This window comes from Aethalodelphis obliquidens, unplaced genomic scaffold (genome assembly GCF_003676395.1).
Source record: "Aethalodelphis obliquidens isolate GAN/ISIS:26980383/991018 unplaced genomic scaffold, ASM367639v1 scaffold55, whole genome shotgun sequence".
NCBI classification, from domain to species: domain Eukaryota; kingdom Metazoa; phylum Chordata; class Mammalia; order Artiodactyla; family Delphinidae; genus Aethalodelphis; species Aethalodelphis obliquidens.
The window spans coordinates 8,450,987-8,471,507 of record NW_020837999.1 but is presented as its reverse complement, the minus strand read 5'-3'; the positions used below and the strand labels follow the sequence as shown (position 1 = coordinate 8,471,507).

Here is a 20,521-nt window from a genome sequence, read left to right as displayed (position 1 = left end):
ATAATTTGCAGCAAAAATTAAACATAGGTTCAATTACACATGTCAGTATGAATTAGACACATATTATTGAGATATTTTCAAGAGTTACTCTTTTAAATAGTACCTTCTTTTTCTCAAAAGATGAAAATGCTTTTTTCATCTATTGCCTCTTTGTTCCCATAACATTAAGTTTATTTGTTTTCATTTTTCAATTTAAGGATTGAGTTTGTGTATTATTATCCCTGCTTTACATATAGTGAAAGTGAAGTGCAGAGCAGGAAAACAGTCCCCCCAAGGGCCCTCAATGTATGCTCCAGCCAAGGCTGGGCCTCCCAGGTTCTGAGGGCCAGAGTGTTTTTTCTCCTGGTCCTGCTGAGGGCAATTAGAAATTAAAGCAATTCCTAAGCTATGCTCCAAGTTATTTATAAGTCAGGCTCATTTGTTTGTACCTGTTTTGACCATGTCGACCCTTTTAAGAGAATTCCAAATACACTTTCCCTAAATCAGTGTTTCTGAAACTTGGGTAATGTCCAAACACCCTTTAAAGAAAAGAATCCTCATCAGTTATAAACATAGGCAAACTATTTTTGTTTGTAATATTATTTATGTATGAACACAAAATTATTTTATTTTAAATATCTACAAATATATAAGTACCTTATGCTTATCATTCTACTTTAAAAAAGCAAAGAAAGTCAAATTCAAACAGAACTATATTACCAAAAAACTTCACTTGATCAACAACATTAATGGGAGAGATGATGTCCTTTTAGGAAATGTCTTTAGCTAGTCAACAGGAATGTGTTCTGGCTGCCAGGCATAGTGTATTTTGAGATTGGCATACTCTGTGCTGTATGACCCCACCATCCTCCTGCCACTTTTATCCTGTTGGAATGAAACTTCCATCCACCCATGGTACTGTGATGTCATTAGAGGAAAATACGTAACTGGTATATTGACATCTGTCTCTGCTCTTTTTTTCATCAGTGTTCTGCAAAGCACTCTTACTCAGTGCATACACAAACATGGGCACTGAAACTGAATGTCAGTGTTCACTTATAGAGTGGCATTTCAGAAAATCCTTTATACTAGTTTTATTAAATACTAACACAAAATTTGTTTTAATTCTCACAAGACCTCATAGACTCTGGGAGTCAGGAGACTCTAATTGCAGAAACACTACTCTAAGCATACTGCTTTAAGATATGGAGAAGCAGTCAGGGTTTTCTGGTCCAGGCTTGGACTAGGCAGGTACATACTGGGATGATTTAAGGGCAACCCAAGGATCTCAGGCCTACCAGGTGGCCAAAGCACTTGAAAGACTCAGTCCTTTCAGGTGAAAGGATTGAAGTACCCAATTTAAATGCAAAAATATTACCTGGGAGGGACTTCCCTGGGGGTCCAGTTGTTCAGACTTTGCCTTCCAATGCAGGCGGTGCCCTTCCATCCCTGGGTTGGGAGCTAAGGTCCCACATGCCTCGTGGCCAAAAAAAAAAAAAAAACCCAGAACATAAAACAGAAGCAATATTGTAACAAATTTAATAAAGACTTTAAAAATGGTCCACATCAAAAAAATCTTTAAAAAACATTTCTAAAAAAAATATTTCCTGGGAAGAATAATTAATAACAATTGATTTTCTAGCGACATTAATTTATTATAAATGTAATTGTGCATGAAACAAAGCCTAGCAGAAGGAGGCAGAGTAGAGGTGAGTTTGATATCATCATAAATCAGCGTGTATTAAGTATCTACTAGTATCAGCGATCTACAGAGATAAACAGATTTCCCCACTCTTGACTTTTAAAATCTAGTTGGTAATATACAGGACAAATGGAGTGAGAGGGGGATCTTTCTTGGGACATAGCAGACGGAGAAATTTACAAACTAGGCAGCAGCAAAGCAGCCAGCCCAGGCCATCTTGGTGTGGAATCCACAGAGAAGAGAAACTGCCTAAATGGAAGATGTTTGGAGAAAGAAAACAAGCCTTTCCTGCTTTTTAGTTTCCTAGTCAGTCTTGAGACTCCTGCTAATTTTTTTTAAAGTATCATAATATATCTGTAATAAAAAGTAGATGATTCTTCAATATTGAATTTCATTTTTGTATTTCCTTCAGAACTTGCACTCCCTCCAAGTAATTTCCTTGATCTATTTGGTACAATCCATTGTGGGAGTGAAGGAGGGGAATTAGTATCACCCCTTAGCCTGTAGTCACATTTCCTCTCTCTGGATATGGACATAGTACGACAGTTCTGGGTTTCTTACAAACCTTGCTTGAATAAGAACGCAGAGTTGAAAGTTGTTGATATTGTTTCACTGCTTGTCACCCTCCTGACTTGATATTGTTCATGTGATAAATACAGTGTTTAATGTGTGTTTATCTACTGGGCATGTAATTAACTCATTTCCCTCATAGTTCTATAGCTTACAAGTGTAAAAGCTTACTATTGTAAGTATGTTGAAGAAACACCCACCTTCTGTTTTTATTGGTGGGAAGATGATGGCTAATAAAGTGTCGCCAAGGAAAGGTAAACAAACATTAGGAATCCCTAAATGCACAGACCTCTGCATGATCTCATTTAATCATCACACCCCCTATGAAGCAAGAATTATCACCTCTATATAGAGGTAAAATAAGGCTTAGAGAAATCAAGTAATTTGCCTGGGTTCACATGGCTAGTGTCAGAGCTCATATGTGAACCCCTGCGTCTTAATTCCAAACCATGTGTGTCCTTGTCCTTGACTCACTGGTCGTTGTTTCTCAGAGACTGGGGATAGGGCCACCTGTGCATGCAGTGAAAGCAGAAAGCACTTCTAGCTTAGGTAGCTTTTGGTTTCTTTTGGTTCCTTCTACAGGTCACTTCACTCTCCCTTTCTCTGTCTTCCCCCCACCTGCTCCTTTCTGTTTCTCTGTGCTACTTTTGTTCTTCATCACCCTTCCCCAAGAAAGCAGTGGGCAAGCTAGGATTAGGATTGATGGAGAAGAACTATTCCACTTCTTTTTCCCTTGTCCAAAGCTTGTTTCTGGGTGGACATGTGTTTGAGCCAATAGCAGTACACAGGCCACCAGCTGTGCTCAGAGCAATCCAGCCAAATGTCATTTTAAGTCCAGGGCTGCATCTCAGAAGGCACATGGAAGGGCCCCCTTTTTCCCTGTTCCCATCTTGAGCCTACACTCCCTGGAACACAGGGAGAAGGGCTCTCAGTAAAGTACAGAGGGCATGATACTCAGGTCTCCTTTTCAAACAGTTGTTTCCCTTTCAGAAGGAACCTCATTGAATTATGTTAATATCAGCAGAGGAGTGGGAGGGGTAGCGTAATGGTCAATTCAAAGGACTTCAGAAAAGCTCACTGGTTTGGTTGAATGCTCAGTCCTGTTGCTTTTTTCCTTAGCGCCGCCTCTTTTTGAATGTTGCTTTGCTGAAATGATAGGGGAGAGAGGGAAAAATTGAGCCTTGATTTTTGTCTGAAGCTTGGTGACAAATGATGGGAGTAAAATTTAAACCGTTCATCTACTGAGTTCTGGGAATTGTCAGAGGATTTTATTTGTACATGCCTTCCTGACACCCACTTTTCTAAAATAAGTAAAAATTATGCTGAATTCGTAAACAAGTTACTTTTATTGAGTTGAACTTTTACAAATGTATGGGGCATTTAGCCAAAATAACACTTTTATTTAACACAATTATACTCAAAGGACTATGCATGTAGAATTTTGTACGATTAATATGCACTTGAAAGCGTTACAAAGTAAGCATAATTTCAGAGTTTGTGGGATCTCTTAAATTCACTTTGTAATTTAATGTGCAGCCACAGAAGTCAAAATTGAGGGATATTACCACCAGGAATTTGTATTATATCACATACCTTTTCATGTAAACTAGTCACCATTCCAAACTTGAAACTTTCTCTTTTAAAAAAATATAAATTGTGATGCCTTGGAACACAGAAAGAAGTGAAGAAATGAGACCATTAAACATTTGAAATATGCTAATTTTAAAGTGCTTGCAGTATGTTTTGCCATGCTAAGTAAAGTCCCTATACTTAGCTTACTAGTAGAGAAAATTTAACCCATGAAGTTCACTGTGATTATAGAGGTAGTTGGTAATAGTTTATGAATATACATGCCACCAGGAATTTTTCTTTCTGTTTTATTCACATCATTTGCCTTATTTTGTTTCTTATAAATCTGCTCAAATGCTGTCACCTACCCCCTGAATTTTCAATTCAAAATTTCTCATACAGGTTATTTCTCCTATGTATATAATTTTTCCTAGCTAAAGACTCTTTCCTTGAGTGAAAAGCCCTGGAAATTCATAACTGCATAGCTTTCTCGCTCTCTCTCTCTCACTCACACACACTCACACTCACGCTCACGTTCACATTCACATACTTGCTAATAATCAGTTCATGTAGTTTTTTTAAAACGACTATTAAAATGGGAAATGTTTATTCTTCTACTTTACTGGATATTCATTTTTGCTAAGACATAATAGTACATGATGACTAGATATTGTTACTGTATTTTCAGAGTTCTTAATTATCAACAACAGAATCTACTCTAGCTACTTTAAGTAGCAAAACGTTAATTAAGGGAGATATACTGTTCAAAGAAGCTTTAGGAGGGAAAAATTACAGAAATAGGCTGAGTTTCCAGGAATGATTCTGCAAATTAAATTTCAGAACCTGGGTTGCCAGAGAGCTGTTTCCTCCACCAATCCGGAGGCAACACAATTAGGAAGCCACCCTATATTATATAGCCTCTGGATTCAGAGCCATAGCACCTCTGCCATGATCCAGGCCAACAAAACAGGTGCCACATCCTCTGCCTCTTTTCAGTGTGACTCACTTCTGAATCAAAGTCTGGCATGAGCACATCAGATTGGCTGAAACTATGTCTCATCTGGAGCCCTCACTGTAAGAGCAAGATTGGGAAGGGAAGGGGAGTTTTGAATTGAACTCAAACATCACAAGGAGGTTGGAATGGGTGTTGAGATAGTCCATCCTCAGAATCCACTTCAGTTAATAACTGTGATATATATAATCTATGGTGATTCTGTGCCACTCAGCTACTTGGAAATTCTATGTGTGAGTGAGGCTTGCGAAATATAGGATCTCCTTGTAAGGCGATCAGGTAGAAAGCTGGCTTTTTTCTTGAAATGTTAGGATATGGGGCATTTTCTCTGAATCTATTTAGCTTCCCAGAGAACAACAGTCCAATATCCTGCCTGACAGAGGAATAGAAATCCATCTGGTTGCTGGCATTCTGGGGGGAGGGCAGGAAAGGGGGCTGAGGGACAGCATTTCAGTATAAAGACTTTCACTAAGTTCTCTTGTTTTTAACCCATGTTTGCTGTCCACCCTGCCTGGTATATCTGGGTCCAAAACTTCTTTTGTATAATCTTTTCTCTAGGGAAAAGCCTCTGGTCTCCTGCTGGGTTTAAGGAATGGGCTGCCATATTTAGAGGGAAGTCATCAGTTGCTCTGTGTACTTCTGTGTATGGCTGTATCTGATCCTGCCATTTCACTCCCACAACTCCCACAACTGTATCCCTTCATGTGAGGTACAAGGTGCCTCCAAGGGGAAGACAGGACCCAAGTGGGGTGGCTTCTCCTCCATTCTCTCTCCGTGTAGGTGTTAGGAGGTGATAACTCCTATCTGTATGCTAAGTTAATGAATGCTCCTCTGTCTGCTTTCTCTCTTCCAAAGCTTTTGGGAAATCTCTTGTCCACTGTTTTCTCCCCTCCCATTTTCTTTGTCCTTGTGAATCAATATCTGTTTATTCCTTTACTGTTATATACTGGGTTTGGAGGAGGGAAAGGCTATATATATGCATGCAATCAATCTACCATGCTAACCATTAAGTCCTTTAAATTTATTCTTTAGTGCACTTATTATATCTGTCTTTTACATTGTCAGTGTATGTACAAATATTCATGAATATTGCTTTAAATATAAGGATTAATATAGAGATTAAATATAAACATTTAAGAATAAAATCATTAATGTTCTCACTTTCAAATTATAAAAGTACCTTTTTAATCGGGGGTAAGAGCAGTCCACATTTTGAGGGTATCAGATGTACCTGAAATTATAGGGCAATATATATATACTAAATGAAAAAAAAAAAAAGTGGTATTGCCCAAGAATGCCATGAGAAGGGAGGAGGGAGCCCTCCAGTGGGCTTTTATGGCCAGACAGGCTTCCTGGAGGAGGTGGAGATGTAACTGGACTCTGAAGAGAGAGAAGGAGCCAGGAAAAAAGCAGTGTCTCCAGTTGGGTAATGACAAGTGTGACTGTATTTCCCTTACCCAGTAGAGATATGCCAGTGTGTAGCTCCATTTAAGGAACTGAGTGAGTGCAGAGGGGGTAGCCATAAAGCCAATAGCATATATAAACCATGGAGTTTTCTTGGGCCTACTAGGACAGCCCATCAAAGGCACACATAGCCAGTTTCTTCAGTGCCCAAGAGGAAAATCTAAAGAAGTACTATTTACTAGCAGTGTGCTGGCTCACAGATGCTATTTACTACTCAAAATGTAATTCTGATTAAAGCAGGGTATTAAAACCCAACTAAAAAGATGGGTAGTTTATGAGTTTCATACTTGTACATCTCTATAGTTATAACTTTTTAATAGCAATAAGCACCAGATTTTAGTTTTCAACAGCATGTGGAACTAGTAATCTGGTATTCTCAATATTTTTATAGGCTCTTTTTTCTTTGATATTTTGATTATTTTATAAGTCAGTCATCATCTCTGAGTCCTTAATCTAGGCAAAGCACCATGCCAGCCTATGAGGGAACTCAGGCATATGTGCATTCAACACTTTGTAGAATGTCAACTATGCAACCAAAAGTAAGAAGGAAGCAGTTGCTTCCCTCAAAGACTTGATGCTTTGATGGGGAAGTCAGGATATAGTTATAGTGTAGCAAGGGAGCAAGATACATCGAATAACAAAAATAATTTAAAAAGGTAATAATAGTAATGGGTTCACTCTTTCCCTTAGGAGTTTACCTGGTAGTTGGAAAGGCAGAACATGCACACACTTAGATGAAACATTTGGACACTTAGAAAATAAGACAAAAGTACAAAGTAATGTAGTACAAACCAAGCACACAAGTTCTGTCAAGGGATCAGACTTGGGTGGGAGGAATCCCGGAAATGGTACAGGAGGCCTGCGTGCCATGCCTGGCCATAGCAGGAGCTTGTGGTGATTCAGGAGCACTGCATACTTGGGTGAGTTTTTGGTGGGCACATCAAAGTGCCCAATCAGGCAGGCAGAGCATGGCAGGAGTGGTTTGAACTGGAAGGATTTGCTAGATTGTATCCATGGTTCTGAGAGATGCTGTTTGCTCAGTTAGAAGTCACAGGGAGCTACATGGAGCTGCTTGGTGTAGTGGACTTAAAGGGGTGAGACGAATCAAGTTCCAGGCAGACTGGAAGTGAGAGCAGAGCCCTGGCACTGTGGGAACATCTGGAGAATAAGACTAATAGGTGAACCAGACTCTGGAAGAGGGATCCGGAGATCCAGGCCTGTGTACTAGAGTCCTTAGTCATTGCGGCTGCATTTCTTAGGGCGAGAGGATGAGTCTTAATGGGCAGGTTTCTCATATCCCCACTCCTGCTTCAATTGAGGACCTACACTTTTTAATCTACTTAATGTAATGGGCTTCAGTGTCAGAATTTTTTTAAAGGATCCCACTGATTTGAAAATAATACGTCTACAAATAGGGTGGGGAAGGAAAAGAAGACAGAAAAATGAGACCTATAATACTTGAAGAAAAAATGTACATTGAGCTAGATGGAGTAATCTTTTGCAGGAATTTTGAGGGGAGAGAAACAGAGTGGCAAATAGGCAGCAGTATTTCTAGTGGAGGAAATAGTATAGATGAAGACAAGATATGATTGGATGTGTTCTGTGTGGAAAGTGAAAATACATTGACTTCCAGGAAAGCAGGAGTCCCATGGTTGGTGCAGTGGGTATGTTGAAGAATTAGAATTTACTCTGAAGGGCAATACAGTGTCATCTTGGAAAATGAGGTGAGGTGAGGGTGGAAGCATGATGAGTATGTATGCTTTCATAATTCTTGTGTCAGTTATTTAAAGCATGAAAGGTTTATGTTAATTTATGAGGGCATCACAATTTTCTTGGCCCTGATCCCCACCCAGAAACCCAGGATAAAGTCTCCAGTTTCCCTGTTTGCAAACATTCTGGTCATAGTGTGTCAAGGGAAAAAGAAAACATTGTCAGGGAAAAAATATTGATCAACATCATTGTCTCTTGAGCAGCAAGCAAATTATAATAATTGAGTGTCCCACAGTATCTCATGAGTTTTCAGGATTCTGCAAAAGCATTTGTAGCCCCTGGATTTTTTTCAGCTTGGACTGATCTGTGGGCTACTGCCCTGTTTTTGGACCAGGTTCTCGGTCGCTTCATCATATTGTCTCCTACTGTAGCTGGCACCGCAGTACCCACTCTGTGCCCTACACACATTGCCGGTGCTGTTGTGTCCTACGAATGCCGCATTCATTGCTAACAGAATGGTGCAGCACTGAGGGAGGACAAATATATGTCAGGTTCTCAATAGGAGAAGAGACATTTAACAAATTAGGAGTATACAATATGGCAAATGTGATAATAGAGAATGCACATGAAATATTATTGAGTATGAGAAGAGGAGTGGTCAAAACCAGGAATCTTTGCTCTACTGAAGCACAGCTATTCTCAGCAACATGGTATATTCTGTTAATCTGTCGTGGAATCTGTTTCTAATCTGATTATTTATTAGCCTGAGAAATTGCCATGATGTTTTAAAATGTTAGAGCAAGGCAGTGAAGAATTATAACAAATCTCACATATTTAAAAAATAAATTTGGAACCATTATTACATATTTCAAAGATATATTTGGTGCCTTTACTGGCTTTTTAAAATAGTTTTCTCTTGTCTTTTATAATCTAGTCTCTTTTATGTTCTGTCAATTTTTAAAACTTTATATCAGTTCTTACCTCTTAAGAGCAGCATATCTGCTGCATTTTGTTTTTTGTACTGTTTTGAAGTATATTGGATTGTCACAGTATATTTATATGTTTAGGCCATGAGATTTTTTTATTAATCAAATCAAGTATGTTGGTCTAGGTTAGTAAAATTTCACTTAATAAACTATATGATACTAAGCAAAACACTTAAATTAATTCAAAATCAATCTTTGAGGAATTTAAAATAAATTTTCATATCACATCTGGTTAGATCATTTTTAACATAATAGTATAGGTAGACATAATAGTAAAAATAGTATAGGTACACCATAAGAGTAAAATTCCATCATTTTGGTATTTATTTGTAATGCATCATCAACAATCAAAGGTTTGCTAAGCAACATCTGTATATGCAGCAGTGTAATAACTGTTAAATGTAAACACAAAAGAATTATAACACAGTCCTTGCCTTCAAGGAGCTTCCAATCTACTTGAAGAAGAAAACTGAACATAAATAAGGAATGGCATTCTATATAGCCTATGACAAAAATTATGGGAAATTTGAGAGCTATACAGAGGTCTATGACTTGCTGTAATCAGAGTAGACTTCATGGAGGAGGTGGCACTTGACATAAATTTCAAGGCCACTAGTATTTGCCTTCTTGCTGAGAAGAGGCATTCCTAGCGAGTAGAAGCAATACAAACAAAGGCATAGGTAAAAATAAACACAGCAGTCAGCCTAAACTTTATAAAAGTTTAATGATCAAAAGCAATGCCAATCAGTTAAGTATCTTATACAGGTTTTTTTTCCCATAGAATTTTTATTTGATTCTCAAAATATATGTGACTATCAATATTTTTATGCAGTATTTGGCTTTGGTTATCAGACATTCTAAAGTCAATTCAACAAATATTTATAATATATGCTATGTAAATTTCAGTGACCACTATGCTAGGTATATGTGGAAATGAGGAAGGATTTGTGATCTTATCCTTGAACATTTTGTTGCCTTATTAGTGAGAATGACGCAGAAATAAAATGATTCAATGTAGTCATCAAACCAAGGCCACTCAAATATTCCCCAAGTTATAAAACTCTCTACCTATGAGTCACCAATTGTGTGAAAGACTTTCCAATCCTTTGCATATGCAGGAGCTATTCCTCCACACACCAAACCCTCTCCTCATACCCACTGTAGCTCCTTCTAGCAACCAAGTTATACTGATGGTGCTCTGCCAGCTAAAGGTTATCATTGGGCACTTGTTGACCCCACATCTGTCCCTCATTGATCCTTTTGTTTCCTTTCAAAGTCAGTGAACACATACTGTGGGGCTATATCTTAATTCCCGCCTCCCTCCAACTTGATTCCTCTGCATTTACCACTCATAGTTTAGTTACTTCCACCTCAGACCAAACTCTTTCACACATTAATGCCTCCCTTTTTCGGCCTATTCTATCTCTCCTCTTTCTTCTAACTCTTACCAAGTTAGTGCAAGGAAAAAACACACTCTCATATTCCCTCTCTCTTTGAACAAAGAATCCCTGTCATCTTTGATGCCTCCCATACAAATAGTGCTGGTAACCACCTTATATTGAGAAAAGGAAAGGTACCATGTTTCAAAATGAAGAAAATAATGGTGTTGAATGAGTGACATCAGCTTCTGAAGCTTTTGAAAATATACAGAAATTTCTTTATGAATCTCCATTAAAAAATCTTTCTCTAGAATTTTGCAAATGCTTCCTCCAAAATGTCTACTAAAGGTAAAATGTTTAAAATATCAAATTCTATTTCTTATTTATTTACAAATATTACAAAAAACATTCTCTATTTTTCTCTTTTCTTTGCAAATGTAACCTACTTGAACAATAAAATTTACTGAACATTCTGAGTTCCAAATGAACAACTTTTTTTTTTTTTTTTTTTTTTTTTTTTGGCGGTAGGCGGGCCTCTCACTGTTGTGGCCTGTCCCATTGCGGAGCACAGGCTCCGGACACGCAGGCTCAGCGGCCGTGGCTCACAGGCCTAGCCGCTCCGCGGCATGTGGGATCTTCCCGGACTGGGACACGAACCCGTGTCCCCTGCATCGGCAGGCGGACTCTCAACCACTGCGCCACCAGGGAAGCCCCCAAATGAACAACTTTGACAGAAATTTTTTTAATGTAATGCATTTACAAGATGAGGGTGTCTCATATAAGGTATACAAGCATACCTCATTTTATTGTGCTTCACTTTATTGCTCTTCTCAGATAATGTGTTTTTTTACAAATTGAAGTTTTGTAACAACCCTACCTTGTCAGATGATGGTTAGTGTTTTTAAGCAACACAGTACTTTTAAATTAAGGTAAGTACGTTGTTTTTTTAGACATAATGCTATTCCACATTTAATAGACTACCATATAGTGTAAACATAACTTTTATAGCATTGGGAAACCAAAAAAAATCATTTGACTTGCTTTATTGTGATATTTGCTTTATTGCGGTGGTCTGGAACTAAACCTGTAATATCTCCAAGGTATGCCTATAATTTAAAAATTAATAGAATAAGCAATGCCTATTGTATGAATTGAAAGGAGAGAGATGGGGAAGTGACACAGAGAGACAGACAATTAAAAACCTGGGAAAACTTTTTGCACAGAATATAGAAACTTGAGCTGGACTCTAAATAGTAAACTGGTATGATAGGGAGAAGTTGACAGGGTGTCTCAAGCTGGGAAAAGACTGTTGGCAAATGTGTTTTTGGTTGAAATGGAGACTTCCTATGGAAGAGTAAAGGAGATATTGACAAATAAGGATCGGACCAATTTGTAGGTGTTTTTCAATTTCACATTGAAGAGTTTCATGGAATTTCTTCCGTAAGTAATGGAGAGCTATGAACGTTTTGAAGGACTGTAATGAATTTGACAGGGTGGTTTAAGAAAATTGCCCTCCCTGGTGATGTTAGAGGAATTAGAAGACTAGAAAGGAGGCCATTTATAACTGCATGCTTGTGAGATGCCAGGGACCTGGATTAATGTAGTGGGAATGTCAAACAATGGGAGTTCTGACAAATGCTTCAAACACAATGCAGCGTAGTCTTGATGTAATAAAGGAGGTGAAGGAAGACAATACATCATAAATGATAGTGAGGTTTCAGACTGGGTGACTGGGAGAATGATAAATACACCTGATGGCAGAAAGGTGTATTTATCAATTTTCAAGAGGAAAATTGAATGGATGAGAGGAAGGAAAGTGATGATAGGTACATGGACTCATCACTGTCAATAGAAAGTTAATGTGAGTCACATATGCCATTTAAAATTGTCTAGCAGCCACATTCAAAACAGTAAAAATAAACAGATGAAATTATGTTTAATAATATTTTATTTACCCCAATATATTCAAAGTATTATCATTTCAACATATAATTCATATAAAAGTATTAATGATATAGTTTGCATTCTTTTTTTCATACTAAATCTTTGAAATCTGGTTTGAGGTTAACACTTAAAGCACATCCCAATTTGACTCGCTACATTTCAAATACTTGGTAGTCCCCTTAGCTAGAGACTACCATATTGAACACTGCATTATGTTTAGGCAGTTTAATGGAGTTAAAAAGAATATGTAGCAAATGTCTCAATTAAGCTGGTGCTAAGATTCACTATATTTTGGAAATTATAATTCTGTTTTTCCTTTCTCCTCCTCTATTTCTTTTGTTTATTTTAGCTGTTTCATATTCAAGATGTCCTTTTAGCAGAATGTCATACTTTCCCAAAAGCACCAAGAATTTTAGAAATATCCACAATATGTCATTTCATTGCTCTCTCATTTAATTCTCCATTTGACTTATAACTTTAATTAAACAAATCAGTCTGAATTTTCTTTTTCTTCCATTTTTGTCAGTCTTAAAACTCTTCTAGTGGGAAGCAGCCGCATAGCACAGGGAGATCAGCTCGGTGCTTTGTGACCACCTAGAGGGGTGAGATAGGGAGGGTGGGAGGGAGATGCAAGAGGGAGGAGATATGGTGATATATGTATATGTATAGCTGATTCATTTTGTTATAAAGCAGAAACTAACACACCATTGTAAATTATAATCCAATAAATTGGATATATAAACTCCAATTATGCTCCAATAAAGATGTTAAAAAAATACAGTAGTGTACAGACATTTTTCCAAATAAGACATACAGATGGCCAACAAGTACATGAAAAGGTATTCAACATCACTAATTATCAGGGAAATGCAAATCAAAACCACAAGGAGATATCACCTCACACCTGTTAGAATGGCTGTCATCAAGAAGACATGATAACAAGTGTTGGCAAGAATGTGGAGAAGAGGAACACTTATGTACTATTAATGGGAATATAAATTATGGAAAATAGTATGGAGGTTCCTTAAGAAATTAAAAATAGAACTACCTTATGATCCAGCAATCCCACTTCCGGGTATATATCCAAAGAAATGAAAACAGAATCTTGAAGAGATAGCTGCACTCCCATATTTATTGCAGCATTATTCACAATAGCCAAGTTACGGAAAAAACCTAAGTGACAGCTGATGGGTGAATGGATAAAACACATATGGTATACACAGACAATGGAATATTATTCAACCATGAGAAAGAAGGAAATCCTGCCATTTGCAACAACATGGGTGGACTTTAAGGGCATTATGCTAAGTGAAATAAGTCAGAGTAAGAGAAAATAATACAGGATATCACTTATTTGTATAATCTTAAAGAGCGAAACTCAGAAACGGAGAGTAGAATGGTGGTTACCAGGGGTGGGGGTGTGGAAAAAATAGGGAGACATTGGTCAGAGGGCACAAACTTCCACTTACAAGACAAATAAGTTCTAGCAATCTAATGTACAGCATGGTGATTATAGTTAATAATACTGTATTCTTAACTTGAAAGATGCTAAGACAGTAGATCTTATATATTCCCACCACAAAAAAAAATGGTAATTATGTGAGATGATGAAGGCATTGGCTAAAGCTATGGTAGTAATCATTTTGCAATATATGTTTATCAAATCAACATGTTGTATACCTTAAAGGTACACAATGTTATATGTCAATTACATCTCAATAAAACTGGAAAAATAAAAATAACTCTTGATTATGAAATAATTTAGCAATATGTCCTCAAAACTCTTAGATAAATGACATTTAGTCCTTTGGAAATGAAACTACATTTTTAATATTTCTCTGTCTGCATATGTGTGTATTTCTCCAGTGTTTAATATCTGATGTAAACTTGCTGGAGTTCTGGTCTTCACTATATGCTAAAGAATGCAGTACAAAAGGGAGCCTACTTCTATAGAAAACATGCCAAGGACATTGTATTCCATCTTTACAATGAAATGCAGATTTTCCATTAAAGGCGAATCCATCATTTCAAAAGGTTGAATAGGATGATGCATTAAAAAAATCCAGCTGCTTAAATTTAGGGCATTGAAAAACAACCAGTAAAAAAAATGTTCCCTGCGTCTCAAACATTTTCATTTGATTATGTATTGGGTAGCTTTTCATTCAGTCTGTGATCTTGCCTCTTAGAATGCTATCCTAAAATAGTCTGACAAGTCTTTCAAACAAGTTAGACCCAACTATAATGCTTCATTTATGTAAATTATGTATTTTGCTATTTAGAATATCCTTGTGTTTGCTAATATACTGTTAATTTTTGTACAAGAAACACTGGAATCTTCTTACAGTGCTTTGCTTTTTCATGTTTATTCTTGGGCTTCTTTCACTGCCATTCAGTTTCTTTTATGTTTTTGTTTTGTTTTGCTATCTTCTTTGAAGACCTTGTCTGCCAGGACAGCCATTTTGTTCTCCAACCAGCTTCCTTCAACTTCTTGAGTCATCTATTTCTCTCTGCCTCACTATTCTAAAGTGCTCTGCCCAACTTTCCCTGATTAATTTAGGAGTGAGAAGTGGCAAAGCCAGTGATAGTTCTTGCAATAACACTCTCTGATGTCTGCAGAGAGTGTGGTCCCCACAAGCAGGCTAGGGAGCATGGAAGAGTTCTGCCCCACACTACTGAGCCTAGACCAATTCTCAAGCAAGAGCTGGAGGAGCTTCAGGAACAAAAAGGCTTATGTCAAGCATATCTGTATGGTACATGTATTTCCCACAGGCATTAATAGTTGTTTATTAAAAGTCATGGCTAGATCTCCATGCTCTCCTCCTCTGGAGTCTAGGCCTGGTTTTTCTCAGGACTGTCACCCGAGATATACAGAGGACTACTGTCTAACAAGGACTGTGCAAAAGTGCCCCAGGTAATAGATATCGACTAGGTTTCTTAAACTGATTATTCGGCTCTCTACTATTATACTGGTTGTTAGGCATTTATGCATATGATAATATTGTCCCTGGGCCAGTCCTTAAAAGTAAATGTTTCTAATAATTCTTTGGCATCCAATATGTTTTGTTTTACCAAGATTAGTTTGGTCCCATTTGCAGACGTCCCCTCTCAAATGTGCATTTTCTTCCTAAAGTGTTGTTAATTTTAAGAGAATTTGTTCTAGTTAATATTAGTTCACTTCTAATGGGTTCTTTTTTTCTCAAAGAGTTTGACAATTTAATGGAATCATTTCTTTCTGGACCCACATTTTATTCTAGACTCAAAGGAAGGAAGTATTTTCTGTGCTTTATCATAGTTTATAGGTGGTATTTCATACTAGGGTCCTTGTGCTTCCAGGCTCTTGCCAGCTCTGGCTATCAAAACTGCTTAGGCTGCAAATAAAATATGAAATGAAATCCATCTGGCATTTCTCATTGAATTAGGACCAGAACATTTTTGTTAAATATTAACAGATGGCTAAATTTTTAATATCAAACTAACATTTTAAAACATCTAAGGGGACCCACATGAGGAAGAAAGGATAGAGGACCATGTGTTTTCTCCATCCCTGAGCCCTTCCTTCCTCTGCACTTTCCCTCCCCTCATTCTTCTGACCCACGTGTTGGAACCATTGGAGTCTCCTATCTCAGATAATTTTTGTTCCTTGGTAGCTGGTATCAAAGTAGTGTGTGATGGTATCAAAATATTCTAATTAAATGTTGACCAACTCAGGTGATGTGTTGCTATGGGCATGCTTCAAGATCTTTTATTAAAGCCAATTCTCTCTTTCTCTCTCTCTCTCTCTCTCTCTCTCTCTCTAGGAAAAAGAAAAGAAGTATATGCTTCCCTTGGACAACCTGAAAGTTCGGGATGTGGAAAAAAGCTTTATGTCTAGCAAGCACATCTTTGCACTCTTTAATACCGAACAAAGGTAAGGAAATGAAGCAACTTTTGTCTTCACATTGTCTTTCCTTGAATTTCTACATGATCCAGAGACCATATTTGCAAGATTTCTTTTGCTCCCACCTTGAAATTTGTCAACTCTTCAGTTTTCCTTTTGTTTATTTTGTATTTTTAGCTTTTACCATAGGTTGTGGATTCAAAAGATTTAAACTTAGAATAAGGAGGATCTTCAAGTATTAATTAATTTATTTCCTGCTTTTCCAGCAGGCACCCATGTCATGCTGCTTCCATTCTTAAATTACATTTTGTTACTTTAAAGTCTTCCTTGTCCTGAATTTATTGTTTACATACTTATAAATAAATTACTCAGCTATAATTTTTAATAGTCTCTGTCTAGCATGGATGAATATCACTTAAGACCTTCTCCTATGTATTATGACTCAATTCTTGCATTGGTGAATAGAATTATTCAATTAATGTGAATATAAATATATTGTTCTTTACAGTTTTTCAAAGCACTTTCTACTTTCATTGCCTGGTTTTTGTAACAGTTGTCTCTGAGATAAAAGATAGAGTACTGTGGTTACCATTTCCTGAATTAGAAATGTAGCTCAGAGACTTTCTTAAGATCACAAAATTAGCCCTGAATTTTGGGCTGACTATCATGGAGTGCCATGGTTGTTCACTGAAACTAAGCAGTAAAGTTAAGTAAACAAATGGGGAGGCGACAGAGAATTGGATAGAGAGATGTAAAAAGGCTACAACTAAGCAAAAATAATAAAGGAGATCTTTTCCAAATGGAATTGTTATAGGAACAAGTTAATTAATTTCTATGAGTCAGTTATTAAGAGACTGAGTCTCTAGGTGGCAGGATCTAATTTTAACCCATATCTCAAAGCCTTTTATCTTTATTTAGCAGTGAATGAAGTTCCTTGATTAGGTTCAATGACTGGTCCAGGGTCAATCACACAGTAAATTAAAAAAAAAAAAAAAAGCCCTTCTTCCTACATTCCCAGTCAGTTGCTCAGAGTGACTCATTATACAAAAATACTTAGAAAAACCACAAGAGCGAGCATTTAAAGAATCAAGGGAAAAGAAAATTAAATACAACTCCCTACCAGATACTGTGATGGGATTTTATTAAAGACTTAGTATTGTTTTTGAGAGCAGCTTGTAAAAAGACACTGAAAATGATAAAGAAGAAAAAGGTTTCCTGGAGAGAGCAGTAGTGTGTCTTCCACTAGGGCAAAGCTCAGTACTGTTTACATACCTTCCTCAGAGCAGCGGGGAGATGGGAGGTCCTAAAGGAATCTTCAGGGGTATGCTCAGCCTTCTTGTCTGGATGCAGAGCGGGGAGTATGATTACCACACAGGAGGTCAAACTAAATTTGAATCCTTGATCAACCTAGAAAGTTCAGGTTATAAAAGGGCTGAGTACAAAGTAAAAAAATCAGACAACGATAAAGCATCTAAGACAAATACAACTATGGATTTTAAAGACAGCAAAAAACACAAATATAAGAAAACTCTGGGATTCTAAAAATCTAGGTATTCTGGAATTCTAGACTTGTCAGAAGGTATTGAACTCTTCAACCACTTCTCAAGACCTCTGTGTGTGCAAGAATGTCCCATCTACAGGCACATTTGCCATTTGTCTTTTCCTCTGAAATCTTGATTATTTTCAATTATTTTTGTACTGGCTAGGCCCTCCAGTACAATGTTAAAGCACAATTGGGCATCTTTGTTTTGTTTCTGACTTTAAGGAAAATTATTTCACAACTTTATGGACTATAAGCACTTTCTTAAGGTACCTGATATCAGGTAAAGAAGATTCCCTGGGTTCCTAGTTGCTAAGGTTTCTGTTTTAATCATGGATGGGTGTTTAACTCTTTTAAGTGCTTTTTTTGCCTCTGTGATTTTCTTCTTTAATCCGTTCATGTGGTGAAATATATTAATAGACCTTCTTATTGTAAACCATCCTTGATCTCCTGGGATTAAACCTAAATTAAATTATGATGTTTTATTATCTATTATGTGTTCCTGGCTTAAGTTTGCCAGCATTTTATTTAGACTTTTGCATCTATGTTCAAAAGTGAAATTGGCCCATAAATGTTCTTTTCTGTACTTTCCCTGCCTGGTTTTCATATCAAGGTTTTGTTAGCTTCATAATTGAAGTGGAAATAAGTTCTTAGTTTTCTTTGGAACACTTTGTGTAGGTAGGGATTAACTGTTAACTGATTGGTAGATCTCACCTGTAAAATCATCCAGCCCTGTGGACAGTTTTGATAAGTAGACTTTTGACTAGTGATTTAATAATTATAGATTTGTTCAGGTTTTCTGTTTTTCTCCATGAGTCAGTTTAGACAAATTATATAATTTTTTAGGAAATGTCATTCTGTTCATTTTAACATATATTAGCATCAAGTATTTCTTAACATTCTATTTTTACAAATCTCTGCTGTATGTGAAATATGACCCCTTTTTATTTCTGATATTAAGCCTTACTTTTTTTAAACTTGATCACTCTTTCCAGAGTTGTATCTATTTCCAGAGAACCAGATTTTCATTTTGATCCTCAATTGTATATATTTTGTCTATTTCAAGAATTTCTGCTCCCTTCCTCATTGCCTAACTTGTATTTTGTGTTTACTTTGTAGCTTTTTTTCTAACTTCTTAATTTAGATGTGTTGCTCATCAATTTTTATCCTATTTTTTCCTATATATGCATTGAAATGTATAGATTTCCCTCTACATATTTTTTTGCTGCTCACCACAAACTTTGTAATATAATACTTTGTTATCATTAAGTTCTGTTTGCTCCGATCTTCTGTTTCCATAATCTTCATTATGATTTTTTTCTTTGAGTTGTTTAGGACTGTGTTTTATATTTTATAGTGCATGGAATTTTATTGTTTTGTTGTTGGTTTCTAACTTAATTGTATTGTAGTCAGAGAATATGGTCTACCACATGGTGAAATTTCATAAATATTTCATGTATGCTTGAGAAGATTGTATTGATTTAGGAGTATAGGGTTCCATGAGAGTTCTTTGGATTATACTTGTTAATTATATTATCCAATCTCTATAGTTACTATCTTTTTAAATCTTTACTAATGAAAAAACTTAACAAGTATATATTAGGCAGCTGTTACATGCCAGGCACTGGCATATACTTAAAATACATCTTGAATAAAACAGAGAAAGATGATACATTTTAAGATTATATTCTAGAGAGGAGTGTTGGCAAGGAGACAGATAAAAGCCATAATGAATCTTACTTTATAATAGAGTGGTTTTAAAAGATCACACTTCATGATTGTGAGCTTGATTATTCTAGGAAGTCTGTCAGTTTTTGCTTTATGTATTTTGAGGCCAGTCTAAGAATCTACTAGATTCTTAGAAGTTTAGAATTGTTGTTTCTTCCTGGTGACCTTTTTAAAAAAATCATTTTGTGGAAACTCTCTTTATTTCTAACATTGTTCTTTGCCTTAAAATTTATTTTGTCTCATCTTAATATAGCTACACTACCTTTCTTTTGGTTAATATTTACCTGGTTTATCTTTTTTACTTCCTTTTGCCATCAACCTTCCTGTATTTTTATTAAGTGTTTCTCTTATAATAACATGTAGGCAGACTTGTTTCTTTGCTTTTAATCTAATGTGAGATATCTTTCTTTTAACTAGTAAGTTTAGCCCATTTATATTTTTTATTATTATTACTGATTTATTGAATTAATTTGAACATCCTATTTTAGTCTTTCTCTTTACCCTGCCTTTTCTTTTTTTTATTATGCAATGTCCATTCAGTGTTCACATTTCCAATTATCTCACAAAAATCATTATTTTTCTAACTATTTAATTTTTTACTTTTTTATTAGAGTATAATTGCTTTACAGTGTTGTGTTAGTTCTGCTGTACAATGAAGTGAATCAGCTATATGTATACCTATATCCCCTCCCTCTTGGACCTCCCTCCCACCACCCCCATCCCACCCATCTAGGTCGTCACAGAGCACCTAGCTGGGCTCCCTGTGCTATACAGCAGGTTCCCACTAGCTATCTGTTTTACACATGGTAGTGTATTTATGTCAAACCTAATCTCCCAATTTGTCCCACCCTCCCCTTGCCCCACTGTGTCCACATGTCCATTCTCTATGTCTACGTCTTTACTCCTGCCCTACAGATAGGTTCATCTGTACCATTTTTCTAGATTCCATGTATATGCGTTAATATACGATATTTGTTTGTCTCTTTCTGGTTTATTTCACTCTGTATGACAGACTCTAGGTCTATCCACATCTCTACAAATGACCCAATTGAGTTCCTTTT

At 36.6% G+C, this 20,521-nt stretch overlaps 1 protein-coding gene across 5 annotated transcripts in view; it reads left to right on the top strand.

Annotated features, from left to right (window-relative positions):
• DNM3 (dynamin 3) overlaps nucleotides 1–20,521 on the top strand; it is a 571,656-nt gene that overhangs the window by 394,331 nt on the left and 156,804 nt on the right. For all 5 annotated transcript variants that reach the window (XM_027086312.1, XM_027086311.1, XM_027086315.1 and 2 more), the window contains one exon: nucleotides 16,113–16,222. In XM_027086312.1, the coding sequence (XP_026942113.1) occupies nucleotides 16,113–16,222 (110 nt within the window). The remainder of the gene's footprint in view (nucleotides 1–16,112; nucleotides 16,223–20,521) is intronic.